This window comes from Alosa alosa, chromosome 9 (assembly GCF_017589495.1).
Source record: "Alosa alosa isolate M-15738 ecotype Scorff River chromosome 9, AALO_Geno_1.1, whole genome shotgun sequence".
Classification (NCBI taxonomy): Eukaryota; Metazoa; Chordata; class Actinopteri; order Clupeiformes; family Clupeidae; genus Alosa; species Alosa alosa.
This window is the reverse complement of record NC_063197.1, coordinates 34434118-34451578: the sequence shown is the minus strand read 5'-3', so window position 1 is coordinate 34451578 and position 17461 is coordinate 34434118. Positions and strand designations below refer to the sequence as shown.

The following is a 17461-nucleotide window of genomic DNA, read 5'->3' as shown; positions in this document are numbered from 1 at the left end:
TCACAACCTCACCTGTTCTAGGTGTCAAATAATTAATTTTAGTATGGCAGCTTACTCGCTTTTGATTTCCAAATACATTTCTAATGAACGGGTTGTTCTCCCTTCTCTCCTCAAACCTTAAACCATAGCTATGTTGGTCACAAAACAACAGCAGTAGGCTAATCAGTCTGCGGTCATTCAGGGAAGGGGGAGGGGGGTCTGCTAACAGGTATTGGTGGGACTGCAGGGATGTCTTTTGGACACATACGAAGATCAGGACCTCATAGTCATAGTCAGCTGCCATATGTACTTAGAACTACAGACATTTCCAACAGCCCAGGTAATCTCATGCGCTATACATACAGAGACAAAACAGCAAAACGTCAGCAAATGATTGAAACTCCAACCAAAATAATTGTATTTGTTTACAAATCCTCATAGGCTACTCAATAGAACTGTCCGTGGTCCTGAATGGAAACAATATCACACTATAGCGACCTAGGAAACATGTAAACAAAGTTGAGGCTAACATCAGAGTGTACTTTAGTACAGAAATAACGTGTTGTCAAGTCTTGAGAGCAGTTCCGTGTCGTGCCAATGTTTGATAATGCAGCAGTGCTGTTTATTTGCACAGTTGCTGCACAGTTTATTTGCAAATTGTCTGTCATAGGGCCCACATTTTCTAGCAGCACTCCCGGTGATGATCCCCATATCTCATAATTTATGAACTCACACTGATATCAAATCACTGACTTGAGGGAAGTTTTAATGCAATGAACTTAATGCAAAGCAGATGTTATTCCAGTATAACCAAATGTAATGTTGCTGTGCTGTCTGTAATGTTGCTGTGCTGCCTTCTGAGGCCTTCTGCTGGGACTGCACTGTGATGCAGGTAGTGGAGCTGGAGGTGGTGACCAGGTGATGACCAGGTGAGGAGCATCTCGCTGCTGCAGCAACAATGCAGGTCTGTTAGAGATTATCCCCAGTGGTCAGAGTCCTGCCTGTCATAAGCAGTGAGGTGAACTACTGACACTCTGACACTGGTGAACTACAGTGAACTCTGTCATAAGCAGTGAGTTGAACTACAGTAAGCTCTGGCTGTCATAAGCAGTTGAACTACAGTGAGCTGTCATAAGCAGTGAGTTGAACTACATTAAGCTCTGGCTGTCATAAGCAGTTGAACTACAGTGAGTTGTCCTAAGCAGTGAGTTGAACTACAGTGAGCTGTCATACAGTAAGCGGTTGAACTACAGTGAGCTGTCATAAGCAGTGGGGTGAACTACAGTGAGCGCTGCCTGTCGTTGTGTTGAACATGCGAGGCTCAGCCCTGCCCACGCCCGGACTCGAACCCGCGAACAGCAGCACCTCAGATCGAGAGTCGAGCATGCTGACAATCGAGCTAAAAGCCCGGGCTGCTAGCTTTCATGCTAGCACTGCTCTTGAGGCGTCGGGGAGTGAGGTTCACTAACGTTCCACACTCACAGCTATGCTAGCTGGCATCCGTTACATATAGGTGGGCGTCTACTCCTGTGAGCATATAGGCGTCCTAAAACTACCGTGAATGGATGATAAGCTGGTGATGTACAGACGTAACAATAACAAAGTCTCAAGAATTGTAGATATTGACACTAAGAGTAGCAGTTTTGGTTGGAATTCCTTGATGTTGATGATGATATGGCCTGAGAGGGCCCGCATGCACGCTTTGAGCTGCAAACAGGTGTGGCATGCTGGGGGTGATGTAGCCTAGTGCCCACAGAGATGGAGCTGCTGGGGGTGACGTAGCCTAGCGCCCACAGAGATGGAGCTGCGTGCTGGGGTGGCGAGCCTGGGCCCACAGAGATGGAGCTGCATGCTAGCGTAGCCTAAGCCCACAGAGATGGAGCTGCTGGGGGTGACGTAGCCTAGCGCCCACAGAGATGGAGCTGCATGCTGGGGGTGACGTAGCCTAGCGCCCACAGAGATGGAGCTGCTGGGGGTGACGTAGCCTAGCGCCCACAGAGATGGAGTTGCAAACAGGTGTGGCGTGCTGGGGGTGACGTAGCCTAGCGCCCACAGAGATGGAGCTGCATGCTGGGGGTGACGTAGCCTAGTGCCCACAGAGATGGAGCTGCTGGGGGTGACGTAGCCTAGCGCCCACAGAGATGGAGCTGCTGGGGGTGACGTAGCCTAGCGCCCACAGAGATGGAGCTGCGTGCTGGGGGTGACGTAGCCTAGCGCCCACAGAGATGGAGCTGCAAACAGGTGTGGCGTGCTGGGGGTGACGTAGCCTAGCGCCCACAGAGATGGAGCTGCAAACAGGTGTGGCGTGCTGGGGGTGACGTAGCCTAGCGCACAGAGAGATGGAGCTGCAAACAGGTGTGGCGTGCTGGGGGTGACGTAGCCTAGTGACGTAGCCTAGCGCACACAGAGATAGAGCACAGAGCCCAGATATCAAGGGTCAGGCCCTGGCAGTGGGCAACTCCAGACACAACACTTGCAGGCCTGTGCGTAAGCCTTCTGATGAGGGATTGAGGGGACGCAGCGTAATGACAATGTCTTGTGCATCATCACACATTTCTTTATGCGATGTCCGTCAGAGTAAAAATGGCCTGCAACACAACATATTTACACGTTTTTGGGCCGACACCGATGTACCCAGATCAGTGCATAACCCAGAGGCTCACAACTTTCATAAAAGAAAAAATCTATCGTTCAATAAAAAAGAGTCTTTTCAGTACTTCAGCCAAGGCACAGAGGAGGGAGAGACTGCAGCGTGTCAGTCGTCTAGGAGACCGCAGCGTGTCGGTTGTCCGGGAGACCGCAGCGTGTCAGTCGTCCAGGAGAGAACAGCGTGTCAGTCGTCTAGGAGACAGCAGCGTGTCAGTCGTCCAGGAGACTGCAGCGTGTCAGTTGTCCAGAGGCCACTGTGCTGCCGGGCAGGGCCCTGGGCTACGGTCAGACTTGGCAGATGTTGTAGTAGACCGTTGGCCTTTCCGTTACGGTATCTCCGAACACCTCGTAGACGCTGTCCTTGCTGGCGAGGAGCGGCACCTCAGTGGCAGGCACGTTCATGTCCTGGAGTTTCTGTGAGCCTGGAGGTTCTCCATTGGCATTCTGCAACAGAGAGAGTACATGTTAATATGGGGCCTGCAAGCTGCACGCAACTGAGTTGAACACGTTCCTGTAGCACAACTGATACTGCGAGCTGCTACCGGTATCAAGGAGCTGGGCTTAATACACAGGAAGCGCACATACTGATGATGAAATTACCTTTTGTAAGCCAATTACAAAAGTGTGAAAAGTCATGTAGGCTATTTTGTTTTCTTAGTCAAGGAACTTGAGTGACAAAAAGAAGAAGATCTTGCAGTTGCTCCATAAATGCAGAACGTTTCCTCTGATTGTTTTCGCTCTACACTGTGAAAAATGCCTCACCTCTGCATCTCGTGGGAAGTCTTTTCGACACAAGTGTCCGATAATTCCTGCCGCCAGGGCATCACCCAACACGTTAATCATCGTTCGAAAGCGATCACTGAAGAGAAGAGAGGAGAAGCACTTTATTAGTTCATTTACTTACTTAAATACCTCATACAATCACATGGATCTTGTATTATTTACTTGTATTACAAAATAGCTAGATTATAATTATGTATGACATAACTTTCTTGTCCTGTATTTCAAGATTTCATGACATAAAATCTTATGATGCTAAACTTACAGAATCCAATCAATGGCCACAATAAGGGTGATGTCATCGGGAGGAAGGCCTACTGATGTCAGCACTATCACCATGGTGACAAGGCCAGCCTGGGGGATTCCGGCGGCTCCTATGCTGGCGGCTGTTGCAGTGATGCTGGAGATGACAGGTACGACTTGTGATTAGCACATAACAATAACAATAGCATTGTATCATACTGTGTGATTAGCGCATAACAATAACAATAACAATAGAATTGTATCATATCATACCGTGTGATTAGTGCATAACAATAGCATCGTATCATACTGTTGCAGTGATGGTGGAGATGACAGGTACGACTTGTGATTAGCGCATAACAATAACAATAGCATTGTATCTTACCGTGTGATTAGCGCATAACAATAGCATCGTATCATACTGTGTGATTAGTGCATAACAATAACAATAGCATTGTATCTTACCGTGTGATTAGCGCATAACAATAGCATCGTATCATACCGTGTGATTAGTGCATAACAATAACAATAGCATCGTATCATACCATGTGATTAGCACATAACAATAACAATAGAATTGCATCATATCGTGTGATTAGCGCATAACAATAACAATATAATTGTATCATATCATACCGTGTGATTAGCGCATAACAATAGCATCATATCATACCGTGTGATTAGTGCATAACAATAACAATAGCATCGTATCATACCGCGTGATTAGTGCGTAACAATAACAATAGCATCGTATCATACCATGTGATTAGCGCATAACAATAACAATAGCATTGTATCATACCCTGTGATTAGCGCATAACAATAACAATAGCATCGTATCATACCGTTGCAGTGATGCTGGAGATGACACGTACAACGTGTGATAGTGCATAACAATAACAGTAGTATTGTATCGTACTGTGTCATTAGTGCTTAACAATAACAATAGCATCGTATCATACCACCACCAAGGCATGCAAACTGCTGCAACTTAAATATGATCCATTTGTAAACCTTGAACATTTTTCAGCGTAAAGAATTAAATGAACAAATCTGCATTATGTTATTTCCAATAAGCGTCCAAATGAGCTGCTGTCTCTTCTGCACGAGGCAAAATATGCTATCATGATAACGGTCCGGTCTCTGCGCACAATTTACCTGATGGTGACCAACTGTCCGAAGTCGAGCTCATAATCGTTGACCTGCGCGATGAAGATGGCCGCCACAGCCTCGTACAGAGCGGTGCCGTCCATGTTAATGGTGGCGCCCACGGGCAGCACGAAGCGAGCGATCTGACGGTCCACCCCGCAGTTTTCCAGCAAACACTTCATGGTGATGGGGAGCGTCGCCGAACTGGTGTTGAGACAGGAGAGGGAAAGGGGCAATACTCATTTGTCACTCATTTGGTCCATAGGATCCACAGAGCTAGATGTCTTAAATATGACTTTGGAACAAACATGAATTTTGTAAAGAAGACTTATGTAATGACAAAGCAGTCCCTGCAAAAACATGTAACATAGTTTCACTGGCATTGTGTACACAGCACAGTCCTGCACCAGACTTAAACTCACAACCAAGTGGACGTGCTAGCAAGGATTCAGCACATCCCAGTGAGACTGTAGTTCTGGACAACACATTGGACACAGGCATGCATGTGTATCCCGTCTGTCTGTGACCATGGCGACGCCATGAGGATGCTGGGGGTCTGACCTGGAGGAGGTTGCCAGGGCGATGACCAAGGCCTGCAGTAGGCCCCGGATGTAGGTGAAGGGGTTCTTCCACGTGAGGATGAAGAAGAAGAACGGCAGCAGGATGAGGCCGTGGACGAAGAGGCCCGCCAGGACCGTGATGCCGTACCAGCCCAGCTTCTTCCCCAGCGACGACGGGTCATTCATGTCCAGGATCTTACCGGCCACCAGGAATATGATGCCGAACGGGAAGTACCTGCGAGGAGAGAAGAGGATTTAGAGTCTGTTTTGTTCATACATTTATTACATTACATTACATTTGGCTGATGCATTTTTAACCAAAGCGACTAACAACATGGTAACAGTTGTTTAAAAGCAACAGTTTTAAAGCAATTCTCTCAACAATTTTAGGACAATTTAAAACGGTAAAGTACAAGTGCATCAGTGAGTGCTGTTGCAGCAGCCTTTCCCAGCCCTCCTTCTGGGATCTATGGTGCTATATATTTTTAGGTTCCCAAAAGACTGTAAAGATTTAGGGTATTTCATGTTCTTCAATGTACCTGATGCTATAACAGCAGCCTTTTCTAATCCGCCATCTTGGATCTACCGCCATCTTGGATCTAACGGCAGCCTTTTCTAATCCGCCATCTTGGATCTAACAGCAGCCTTTTCTAATCTTGGATCTGTGGTGTCATGTTTATTAGGCAGTATTAAAAGCCTTGGACCTACAGGAACAGGTCATTGGCCCTAGTACTTTTCGCACTGTGTGCCCATTGCCCAAACGCCTGTATAGGTGTCCAAGAAGATCTCATTCTGCTTTGGGAAGCTCAAGGTGTGTGCCAGCCAGCTTGGCACTGCCATGCTGTGCGTACAGTGGGCACTCTACGCCATGAATCACAACACTCCTGCCAGCCTGGCCTGGGCTCCGCGCTGGTCACCATGGCAGCATGTGCAGGTGACTGCAGGTCGCAGGTCAGGGCTAATCCCTGTGCATCATGTGGTGAGCTGCAAGTAGGCGGCTGTCCCCGAGTCCCAGCAGCAGCAGCAGCGCTCCATCCCCTACGCAGGGTTTGGGTCAGAGGTCAGAGGTCAGAGGCCAGGGTGTAACGTCAGCGCTCCATCCCCTACGCAGGGTTTGGGTCAGAGGTCAGAGGCCAGGGTGTAACGTCAGCGCTCCATCCCCTACGCAGGGTTTGGGTCAGAGGTCAGAGGCCAGGGTGTAACGTCAGCGCTCCATCCCCTACGCAGGGTTTGGGTCAGAGGTCAGAGGTCAGGGTGTAACGTCAGGCACGCCACAGGCACCCAAGGCTTCAATGACTCACCTACAGAAGCTTGATGAGGCGAATCACTGTTTACATTCTCACTGTCTAAATGACCTGCCAATTAGTTCAGCAGGGACACCAAAATGTGCAGTTTCACCTGAAAGAAATGCTGGAGCGACTCTACGCGATTCTGGGGGGACTCTACACGACTCTGGAGCGACTCTATGCGATTCTGGGGCAACTCCATTTTTATGCCAAGAACAAAATAACATGCAACTTCACCCAACACTACTGCACACAGACTGGGAGGCATCTAAAGCAGATTTTTAGTACCATCGCAAAAACACTAAAAAGTTCTATCCACAGAATGATAGAAGGTTCCAAACAGAATGTTCAGGAGAGTTATCAAATCATGCAGGAGGTCTGGATGCCATCCTGTTGTTTAATGCAGGGCATACTAACTCTCTGGCATACAGAAATGTGCGAAGGTTTCAATTTAAAACAGTCCTATAGTTATGATTCTTTCAAAATTTCATTAGATATTGGTTGTCAATATACAAACGTTTAAAAATAAAGACCAATGTAAAGACAAATGTGGAAAACCTGAAACGTTTGCACAGTGCTGTGCATAACCATTGGAAACCTTGGAAAGCAGAAGTAGCAGCCTCTTACCACACAGCTGCATTGATAATCTTCATGACGCATTCGTTGATGCACTGGCACACGTTTACGAGCGGTAGCCCTCTCTCTCCCATCTTCCCCAGGAGCAAACCTGAGAGGGGACGGACACATAGTCATATAGCACTTCATCCTACACGTCATCTAGTCATATAGCACTTCATCCTACACGTCATCTACTCATATAGCACTTCATCCTACACCTCATCTAGTCATATAGCTCTTCATCCTACACATCATCTAGTAATATAGCACTTCATCGAAGTCCCTTACACACCTCCATTCAAAGCAGTTTAGTGTAAGATCATGAGAGTGTGTGTACAGGGACAGAGTATGCTCTCACCCCCCTGTGTTTATCCCTATGACCTTGGTATTGATCCTTTGACCTTGGTGTTTTCAATACCTTCTACTAATAGTTGGAGAACACAACATTATTTATAACAGTTTGAACACTGACCCCACCAATTACTGACCCCACCAATCACTGATCCCACCAATCACTGATTTGATCATCATAAAAGCCATTGTTTTTACTTTCGCCCTTTTTCATAATGATCCTCTCCCTACGTCCAGCCTGCGTCAGTGGCCACCTTCACATCTAAACAAAGCGTAGTAGCGGGATTATAGGCGTAGTAGCACTGTACGTATCAAAAAAACCCAAATATGCACTTAATCATCTGAAGCGGGATTATAGGCGTAGTAGCACTGTACGTATCAAAACCCCCAAATATGCACTTAATCATCTGAAGCGGGATTATAAGCGTAGTAGCGCTGTATGTATCAAAATAACCCAAATATGCACTTAATCATCTGAAGCCATCAATCAGAGGTGGCCCAACTCAAAGCAAATTATGGAATCGTAATCTCAACATGTGTCAGAAGTGGCACAGGTTCCCGTGCGCCTCACCCATGGTGGCAGAGAAGATGACTATGCCCAGCACGTTCATCTGCTGGCTGCTGCCCGGTTTGGGCTTGTAGAGGATGTCAGGCGGTGGCGTCAGCTCCAGCAGCACACTCTGACCCTTCGGGTTGCTCTCGTCCGGCACGATGTACACAAAGTTGGGCTGGACCGTCGTCTTGACAGTCGTCTTTGGCACTGGAATCAGATCGGTCTTATACTGGAAGAGATTTGATGTAAAGGTGTCAGTGCTGAGCTACTGTAATAGCCTTGCTTACAGTAATGCTTTACAAGGACGGCACATGAAGGTAGAAGGAGGAGGACTTGTAAAATGTGAGAAGAATATGTGTTCAGATGTTTTGTAAAATGTGAGAAGAATATGTGTTCAGTTGAAATGTGAGAAAAATATGTGTTCAGTTGTTTTGTAAAATGTGAGAAGAATATGTGTTGAGTGGTCAGAGACATTATTGTGATTGGTTTGTCATGTAACGGAGTTAAGGTACCTAGCTAAGCCTACTAGGGGAGTGGACAGAGGAGGACTACCTTGGATGTTGGGAGGCCATTTTGCATTTCTTACCTGTTGAAATGTCGCCTCTATAAGGTTGGAAGGAATCATGTTCCTGAAGAGGGCAGAAACACGTTTCAGTTACATCTTAAATGAATGCGGCCCAGCTTATCCACCACATTCACCAATTAGCTACTAGCTACGGAAGCAAATTATCAGTAAATTGAGTCTATTTTAGTTATACATATATACAGTTGTGTTTAGAATAATAGCAGTGTGTTTTAAAAATGGAATAAAGCTCAAAATCCTTAGAATAGCTGTTAAATCCATAATACCAATGCATTGGGAACACTGCACATTCAATTTCAAATCAAAACATGACCAAAATTGATCATGTTTGTGTTATACCTTACAGGAAGTGAAGAAAGAGAAATATTAGGCTGTTCAAGAAAATAGCAGTGTTTGCATTTTTCTTTACAAACTCAAACATTTACTGTATAAACTGAAAAATGTCTCAAGATTTTGCTTTACTTTGAATCACTGCACTAATATTTAGTTGCATAACCATTATTTCTGAGAATTACTTCACATCTGTGTTGCATGGAGTCGACCAACTACTGGCACCTGTGAACAGGTATTCCAGCCAGGACGATTGAACTACATTCTACAATTCCTCTACATTTCTGGGTTTTGCCTCAGAAACAGCATTTGAGTTTGAGTTCTGGAGATCGGGCTGGCCACTCCATAACGTCAATCTTGTTCATCTGGAACCAAGCCTTTGCTCGCTTACTGGTGTGTTTTGGGTCATTGTCTCATTGAAACACCCATTTCAAAGGCATTTCCTCTTCTGCATAAGACAACATGACCTCTTCAAATATTTTGATGTATTGAAACTGATCCATGTTCTCTGGTGTGCGATTAATAGGTCCAACACCACAGTATGGGAAACAGCCCCATAACATGAATTGTGCCGCAAAGCACCACCATGCTTTACTGTCTTCACAGTGCACTTGTACCGTGTACCGTGGCTTGAATACAGTGCGTGTCGTTAGACAAACTGTCTGCGGGCCCCATGCACTGCACTTAAGCCACGGTACACTGTGAAGACCAGTAAAGCAGGGTGGTGCACAATTCATGTTATGGGGATGTTTCTCATACTGTGGTATTGGACCCAGGGGCGCAGGAGATATTTTGAAAGTGAGGGGGACCAAATTGTGAACACAAACCCATAGTGAGATCAGATTTCCCGATATCAGATCGCCACCTCTGGCCCACTTTCGACCATCATATTTTAAACTTGCCAGAATATTAAGATAATACCATTGATTGTTTTCAAAATATTTTTTGATTAAAATTGTCAAAACTGTGAGATGAGCACAACGCCAGATCTGCCCTCAGACCAGCTTCTTGCTATGTGCAATTCTACTTTTATTTATTTTTTTTAGATTTATTTTACACTACTTGGGCCAATGGTAGAATACTCTAAAAGCAACATGATGTTGATATTTCATGAAGCCATGAATGAATCATCATGCCTATGATCCAAACATAGACTACATGATCAAATAGCCTAGTTAGGCCTACAGTACCTAAATTGTCTGGTATAAACCAAATCAACTCTCCACTATGTGTCTGCAGTTAATATTTATGCAATGTTAGAACATGTTGGCTTAACAAGTTACCAGTCCAGAACACACAGAAAATTGCAACAGAAAGTTGCCTTTATAATCAACTACTATTTGTTCCAACAGCATTTAAACAAAGCATTTATAAAATTGAAAAAATATATATATTACATAAGAAGTAAAATAAAATACTGTTACTGTAGTAACTGTACCACATTATCCCAAGCTTCAAAGAGCTCCCCATGTCTGTGACAGCCAGACGTGACACCGCTAAATTCTCATCTTGTTTATACCCCACACTGAACGCGTAAGAAAGGCCCATCACTCTGGGGTGTGGTAGCCTACTCTCTGGGATTTATGCACCAAGGTAAATGAAGTATCCAATTTGTGTCTTGAAATTATGTTTGAAATAAATGTCTTAGAACAAAAACTTTGGATAGGCCTATATACTTCTATTTTATAGTTAGGCTAGTGAAAACGAGTTGATCAGTAGGCTAGTTGAGTTTGTTATCAATAAACATAACAGCTAATGTCATGTTGAGCAGGAGATAGGCTACCATAAATCCTCAAATTATGCCCGTTTTCCTACCATGGGTCTCCAACACACGTTCTCAAGCTCATTGTCTTGCCGCCCCTTTCGAGCTAATTGCCAGAGGCTGACGCCTACTACTACATTTAACGCAATTGTTGCGTGACTTAAAGTAATTATGCCTAAGACTTAGGCATAATTAAACAATAACTCAATTTAGGCTACTTGGCTACGCAAAAAGGTTTCTATTACAGCACAACCCCTATTCAATGAATGGCTGCCTTGTCTCATAATAAATAGCGGTGGAAAATCCGACACTTTTCCAACTGCATGAAACATAACAGTGAACCATCAAATATCTCCCAGAGTTCAGTGCCCATCAGTCCCAACATTTAGCAATATAATCAAACAGTCCAAAAGTAAATTAGATCCCAAACCAAACCGAAAATGTTATGCTTTTGATGGCCTACCAGTATGCGCTCCAAAGCGAAAAGCATCTCTAATGATGGTTGTTAGTAGACAAACTGGCTTCAGATATCCAACAGAGTGAATATAAGATTGTGCACTCTTACAGTACTGTAGATGGCTGTGGTTAGTGATGTGATGCTGTTAATGGGGAGTTTTACATAGTTAGCGCAAGCCGCAAACCCTATAGGTTATTATTTATTTAGCGTATATAAGGCTTTTTTTCCTTATCAAAAGTGAGGGGGACAACGGCTGTCTCTTCAGCACTGCGTGGGACATATCCCCCATGTCCCCCGTGCCTCCTGCGCCCCTGATTGGACCTATTTATCGCACACCAGAGATCATGAATCAGTTTCAATACATCAAAATATTTGAAGAGGTCATGTTGTCTTATGCTCAAGAGAAAATGCAGAGGTCATGTTGTCTTATGCTGAAGAGGAAATGCCTTTGCGTTGCTCTGGTTACGGGTGCACTGACCAGCCGCAGCGTGCCAGTGAGTGGCTTTCCTCTGACCCCGGCTCAGTGCCCAGCGGCGGGCATGTGCCAGCAGTCCGGTGCCAGCAGACCGGTGTCATTCCTGCCGGCCGCGGGATCCTCAGCACAGATCAGCACCTGCCTGGACTGCGCCGCTTACTTCGTTAGCTCACAAATCAGCCCTTTGTGCGGATTACTAAAAATACCCTAATCACTCCTGTGCTTTAATAGGATTGAGTAGGGGGGGCGCCTACTCTCCTCACTCTGATATGATGCAGCAGGAGAGGATTCCTGGGCTCAGATGCTCAAAAAACAACAACAACAGTCACAACAACCATAACAACACAATCTGTTGTCTTTGGACTGATGAGACGCGAAGACAGATGGCTTTGTTTTTGACTTTGCACTTTTACTTGAAGACGAGTGGCTACCCCTGGAGATTGGCGGCAGGCCTCGTGTGGAGAGAAGGTCCAGATGTTCAGGATCACAACACAGACTCATTTTGAGCACAACTCCATGAGGTGAGGCCCAGGAGGGAAATCCAAATGCAGGCGTCTCATCATTCAAAACATCAGCAGAGAGGATGGCCTAGTTGCGCCTAGAGAATGGCCTAGTTGCGCCTAGAGAATGTGTGGCTGTGTGTGTGTGTGTGTGTGTGTGTGGGCCTAGTTGCGCTAAGACTGCCTCCCAGATTATCTACCAGGATCAAGTGCTCCTACTGACCTATAAGTTAACATTAGGTTTTGTCGAAGCACCAGCAAAAAAACACACACACACACACACACACACACACACACACACACACACTCTGACTCAGCGTGCAGTGTTCTATCCCTCAACACATGGACGTCCTTCAGGGAAATGTCCAAGACACACAGAGGAAGGAAGGTAAGCCTTCATGACCTTTGAACCCTCGCTCCCTTGTTCGGCTCAAAAAACTACAATATACTTCATCCGGATTAGCCAGTCACAAATAAAGGCTTTTTTGAATACACCTTCCTCCGTCACCTTTCCTGGAGTGTCTGATTGCTTTCCTTTTCATGAACTGATCCCATTTTCCAAGAGCACCCGACACGTGGATCAAATCTGCACTTTACAACCAAGAGCTACCAGCCTCTTTCGCTGAAGAACTTCTACATACGTTGTCTAGAGTACACAGTGTATAGACTAACAGCCCACATAACCATCAATAAAGAAATGACTGCATCCAACAATCAAGCAGCAATCGCCCCCAACCACTCTGCACTTTTGCCTCCGTTCCTCTGCAGGTGTATACCTCATACCTGTACAATTGGCAGCTATGCCATCGTTCCTCTGCAGGTGTATACCTCATACCTGTACAATTGGCAGCTACGTCATCGTTCCTCTGCAGGTGTATACCTCATACCTGTACAATTGGCAGCTACGTCATCGTTCCTCTGCAGGTGTATACCTCATACCTGTACAATTGGCAGCTATGTCATCGTTCCTCTGCAGGTGTATACCTCATACCTATACAATTGGCAGCTATGTCATCGTTCCTCTGCAGGTGTATACCTCATACCTATACAATTGGCAGCTACGTCATCGTTCCTCTGCAGGTGTATACCTCATACCTATACAATTGGCAGCTATGTCATCGTTCCTCCTGCAGGTGTATACTGAGCATACCTATACAATTGGCAGCTCGTCCATCGTTCCTCTGCAGGTGTATACCTCATACACCGCTATGAAGTCTGCAGGTGTCTCATTGGATACAAAGCTATGTCGCCACCGTTCCCCTGTCAGGTTCTGAGCACTTCCACACTAACTGTGAGGTCAATCACCATGGTCTGTCTCATTGGATAAAAGCGTCAGTCAAGTTCAGCTTCCACACTAACTGTGAGGATGGTCTGAGTAGCCCCGCCTCTGAGCAGCTGCGCTGCAGCGCAACTCCATGTAGCTGTGTCACTCATGGTAGTCATGGTAACCCTACCTGACGAGGTCCAGCAGAACTCCATGTAGCTGTGTCACTCATGGTAGTCATGGTAACCCTACCTGACGAGGTCCAGCGCAACTCCATGTAGCTGTGTCACTCATTGTAGTCATGGTAACCCTACCTGACGAGGTCCAGCAGTGCGTCGGCCGAGGTCATGACGGGTCCGCCGCCCAGCCGATGGCTCTCCATCTCTGTGCCAGAGCCGGGCTTGATGATGATGACCAGGATGATGCCCACCACCACGGCAATGAAGGTGGTCCACAAGTAGAGGCCGTGGCTTGATGATGATGACCAGGATGATGCCCACCACCACGGCAATGAAGGTGGTCCACAAGTAGTAGGTCACCGTGAGCACCCCCATCCGACAGCACGCCTTCGACTCCATGGACGACAGCCCGGACATTAAACTACACACGGACAGAGTTTGGGTCAGACACAGAACTTTAAACTACACATGGACAGGGACTGGGTCAGACACAGAACTTTAAACTACACACGGACAGAGTCTGTGTCAGAAACAGAACTTTAAACTACACACGGACAGAGACTGGGTCAGAGGAACTTATAATGAAATAGTCGTTTGATTTGACGATCTTTGTACTGTCCATGCCCAGACATCCAATAGACAATCACCGTGAGCACCCCCATGCGCCAGACTCCATGGGCTGACATCCAGAGTTTGGGTCAGACACACACACACACACACACAGAGTAAAGCTGTGGAGTATCAGATGATTGTCTCCTAAACTAGCACGGAAACGTCTGGAGTCTGGAGGGTTGTGTGGCAGAAACGGAGGTGCAGTGGGGCTTTGGACAGTCTGAGGGGAGCAGCGTGTCGTCATGGTTACCTTGATGTAATCAGTGGGAGAATGAGCATCTTAAGCATTCTCATCAGAAGCTCTCCAGGAAAGGAGAAGTAGATCTTAGCCTGAATGGACCAAACCAGAAACTCAGTCAGTCACAACCATCTCAGTCACAGCTAAAGACATGCACACCTCACAGTTTTACCAACAAGTCCCAATCACAGTCTTGCTATTAGTATTTATTTATCTATTTTTATTACACATTCACTTGTTTATTTACATGTTTACTATTTTGTCTTAATCCTTCCTGTCTGCTGTGAGTTCTGTCTCTCACTGGTCTGTCTGGTTTTAGAATCCAGAAAAGCACAATATAAACAGAGAGGGTTAAAGCGGAGCTAGTAATCAAGGATCTTTGGTATAAATGTAACGTGTTGTTGTTTCCATGACAACGTGTTGTTTCCATATGCCATTTGAAAAGCAAAATATAAATGCAACATGTTGTTGTTTCCATAACAACAATGTGTTGTTGCCATATGCCATTTAAAAAGCACAATATAAATTTAACATGTTTATGTTCCCATATGCCACTTTTCCCCTCCAATTTTTGTCTAGTTCTCCATGTACTAATTTGTACTCTTTATCAGTTTCTTATTGTTAAACACATTGTGTTGCAACTGATCAGAAAAAGCCATAACCATATATAATTAAATAATGATTGGTTGATTTATTGATTGATCGCTTGATTTATTGACATCCAATTACTGATGACCATTTACTCGTAGGGTCACAACCTATTTTATACAGTCTACGGCCACAACCCATGAAACAGCCTCATACAGTCCTAAATACAGACTCAATTGCAAAATAAAAACCCATAGGCTATGTTTGAAAGTTACTTTGTAATCATTTATTTGCAGATCTTCTATCCAAAAGGACAGCACATTTGAGGTATACATTATTGTTTTCTAGATTCCCTTGGAATGAATGAAACACTTGAAATTAGAAATTTGCTCCACTTTTTACTCTTTTTCAATTCTCTCTCAAATCCTCTCGGATTGGAAGGGTGGACAGGACATGGGATCTGAGGGTACTGGGACAGGACCGGTGGACAGGACATGGGATCTGAGGGTACTGGGACAGGACCGGTGGACAGGACATGGGATCTGAGGGTACTGGGACAGGACCGGTGTGGTTATTGGGAATAGCAGCTGCCCTCCCTCCTTCCCTGCTTCCCTCGCTCGCGCATCGTGTGCTTATTAATCTTGGCAGGTGTGGGTCACGCGTGACGCTGTGGCCGCTCTCCCACGAACAGGCGTGTTTCCTCCTGCTCCCTTAGGACGCTGCCGTCTGGGATTAAAGTACCTGAGCACGGATTGACCCTCAATGCTTCCTGGATGACCATATACTCAGAATTCTAACTGAGCTAAATGACTGTAGGCTGCCCTACATCCACACAAACAGAGCCACACTTTCCACAGATCTAGATATATTCTAGAGAGATAGAATCTGGAGATCTCTGGCTTTATACACTGGTATATTTACAGACATACAAAACTAGAAAAAATACAATTATTCTTGTTTGCTATATTTTTCATTTATTCTCAAAGGCAATTTGGCAAGGCAATAGGCAATATTTGAAAAGGCAATAATTATTATTATTAAGGAGGAGCACCTGATTTTAATTAGCAGACTGAGCTGCTTTGTCCACATTAGGATAGGTTCTCTGCATATCTGACCACTATCAGTTCACTGTTATCTTTGTAAACACTTTCAAGTTGACAGGCAATTGGTTTGTTCCTGAGAGTTTGTTCCATGGAAGTAGAAGTGAGAGCATCTCATCTCCTAACCCACTGTAAGATCCCAGGTCTCCTACTGCTACACACAGTCAGTTAGTGACAATCAGCCAGAGCCCAGACGTACCTGTGAGGAGACAGCCTGTCCTCTCAGCATGAAGCCCAGGACGCAGCCCGTTATCACGGCCATCACCGACAGCGTCAGCAAGCCGTTGCGCCTCAGGTAGTCCCTCAGGTAGCGTTTGACTGACGGGGGTAACACACTCTTGAGGAACCGGTCGAAGGGGCCCAGGGGAGCCTTGGCGGGGCCGGCCGGCGTGAAGGCGGTGGGCTCTGGGCTCTGAGAGTCCTCGCCCTCCGCGGGAATGAGCAGCTCCTCCATGCCCAGTCGCTAGGCTACGCAGGCAGGAAGAAATGGCCAGGCCAAGCAGCGCTAACCTTTTCCTTAGCCAGGGATTAAGGCATCGCGGCTTCGTTAGCTCCAGGACTCCGAGACGCTGTGGTCAGAGGGAATTAGGGAGGTTAAGGAGTTTAAGGACATGTAATAAAATCTAACACGTCTTTGTTGTGGGTGGCAGCGTGCCATCGTGGTGGATTGGGCCGAGTTCAGGGGGAGCCCTAGCTGGTTTACGGCTCAATATTGGTGCCAAAGTGGACAAATAACATGGCTTAGACAGGCATGTGTCAAAACTGTTATCGTTTCAATAGACAGTGGGCTGTTTCCAAATTACCCCCATCTGTTTAATCATCTGGACTTGGCCTGGGCTCACACAATGTACACTTGAGGTAAGGAACTTGCATTAGGCTATACATTTCATATACATTTCATACCAAAATGGCACAATACCCATTCATCCTACGTAGATCAGATATAAAACATACAGTATATGTCTTCATTAGTATACATGTACTGTATGTGCTAATATTGCACAGTTGCACAGTTGCACAGCTGTTTTGAAAACGACCGTTAAGGGTTGTTTTAAAACATGTTTGTGCATGCCTGTAGGCTGCCACTCTGAAGTAGTCAAAGGCGATTCAAAACGAGTCAGAAAAGTCGAGACAGGACCCATCGTCAAAATTTCGGTGTCCACCACTCTAGTTCATCCAAAACAAACCAGAAAAGGGACTCAAAG

At 45.7% G+C, this 17461-nt stretch overlaps 1 protein-coding gene across 1 annotated transcript; it reads right to left on the bottom strand.

Annotated features, from left to right (window-relative positions):
• Positions 1–1870: 1870 nt before the first annotated feature.
• Positions 1871–16739, bottom strand: slc1a8a (solute carrier family 1 member 8a). The gene is made up of 12 exons (XM_048253589.1): positions 16456–16739; positions 14581–14660; positions 14043–14139; positions 13854–13972; positions 8755–8797; positions 8187–8397; positions 7274–7373; positions 5362–5595; positions 4810–5004; positions 3674–3808; positions 3391–3487; positions 1871–3072 (listed from the first exon to the last, which is right to left on the bottom strand). The coding sequence occupies exons 1-12, from the start codon at positions 16708–16710 to the stop codon at positions 2914–2916; spliced, it is 1725 nt and encodes a 574-aa protein (XP_048109546.1). The 5' UTR covers positions 16711–16739; the 3' UTR covers positions 1871–2913.
• Between the last annotated feature and the right edge of the window lie 722 nt (positions 16740–17461).

What these genes read in the sequence shown, in the direction of transcription:
- slc1a8a (XM_048253589.1), bottom strand. Translation starts at nt 16,710, where the DNA reads ATGGAGGAGCTGCTCATTCCCGCGGAGGGCGAGGACTCTCAGAGCCCA. An exon ending in CTCCCACTGATTACATCAAG is followed by an intron (nt 14,140 to 14,580) that starts GTAACCATGACG and finishes GTCCGTGTGTAG; the next exon opens with TTTAATGTCCGGGCTGTCGT. An exon ending in GCCCTGGCAACCTCCTCCAG is followed by an intron (nt 5,005 to 5,361) that starts GTCAGACCCCCA and finishes TCTCAACACCAG; the next exon opens with TTCGGCGACGCTCCCCATCA.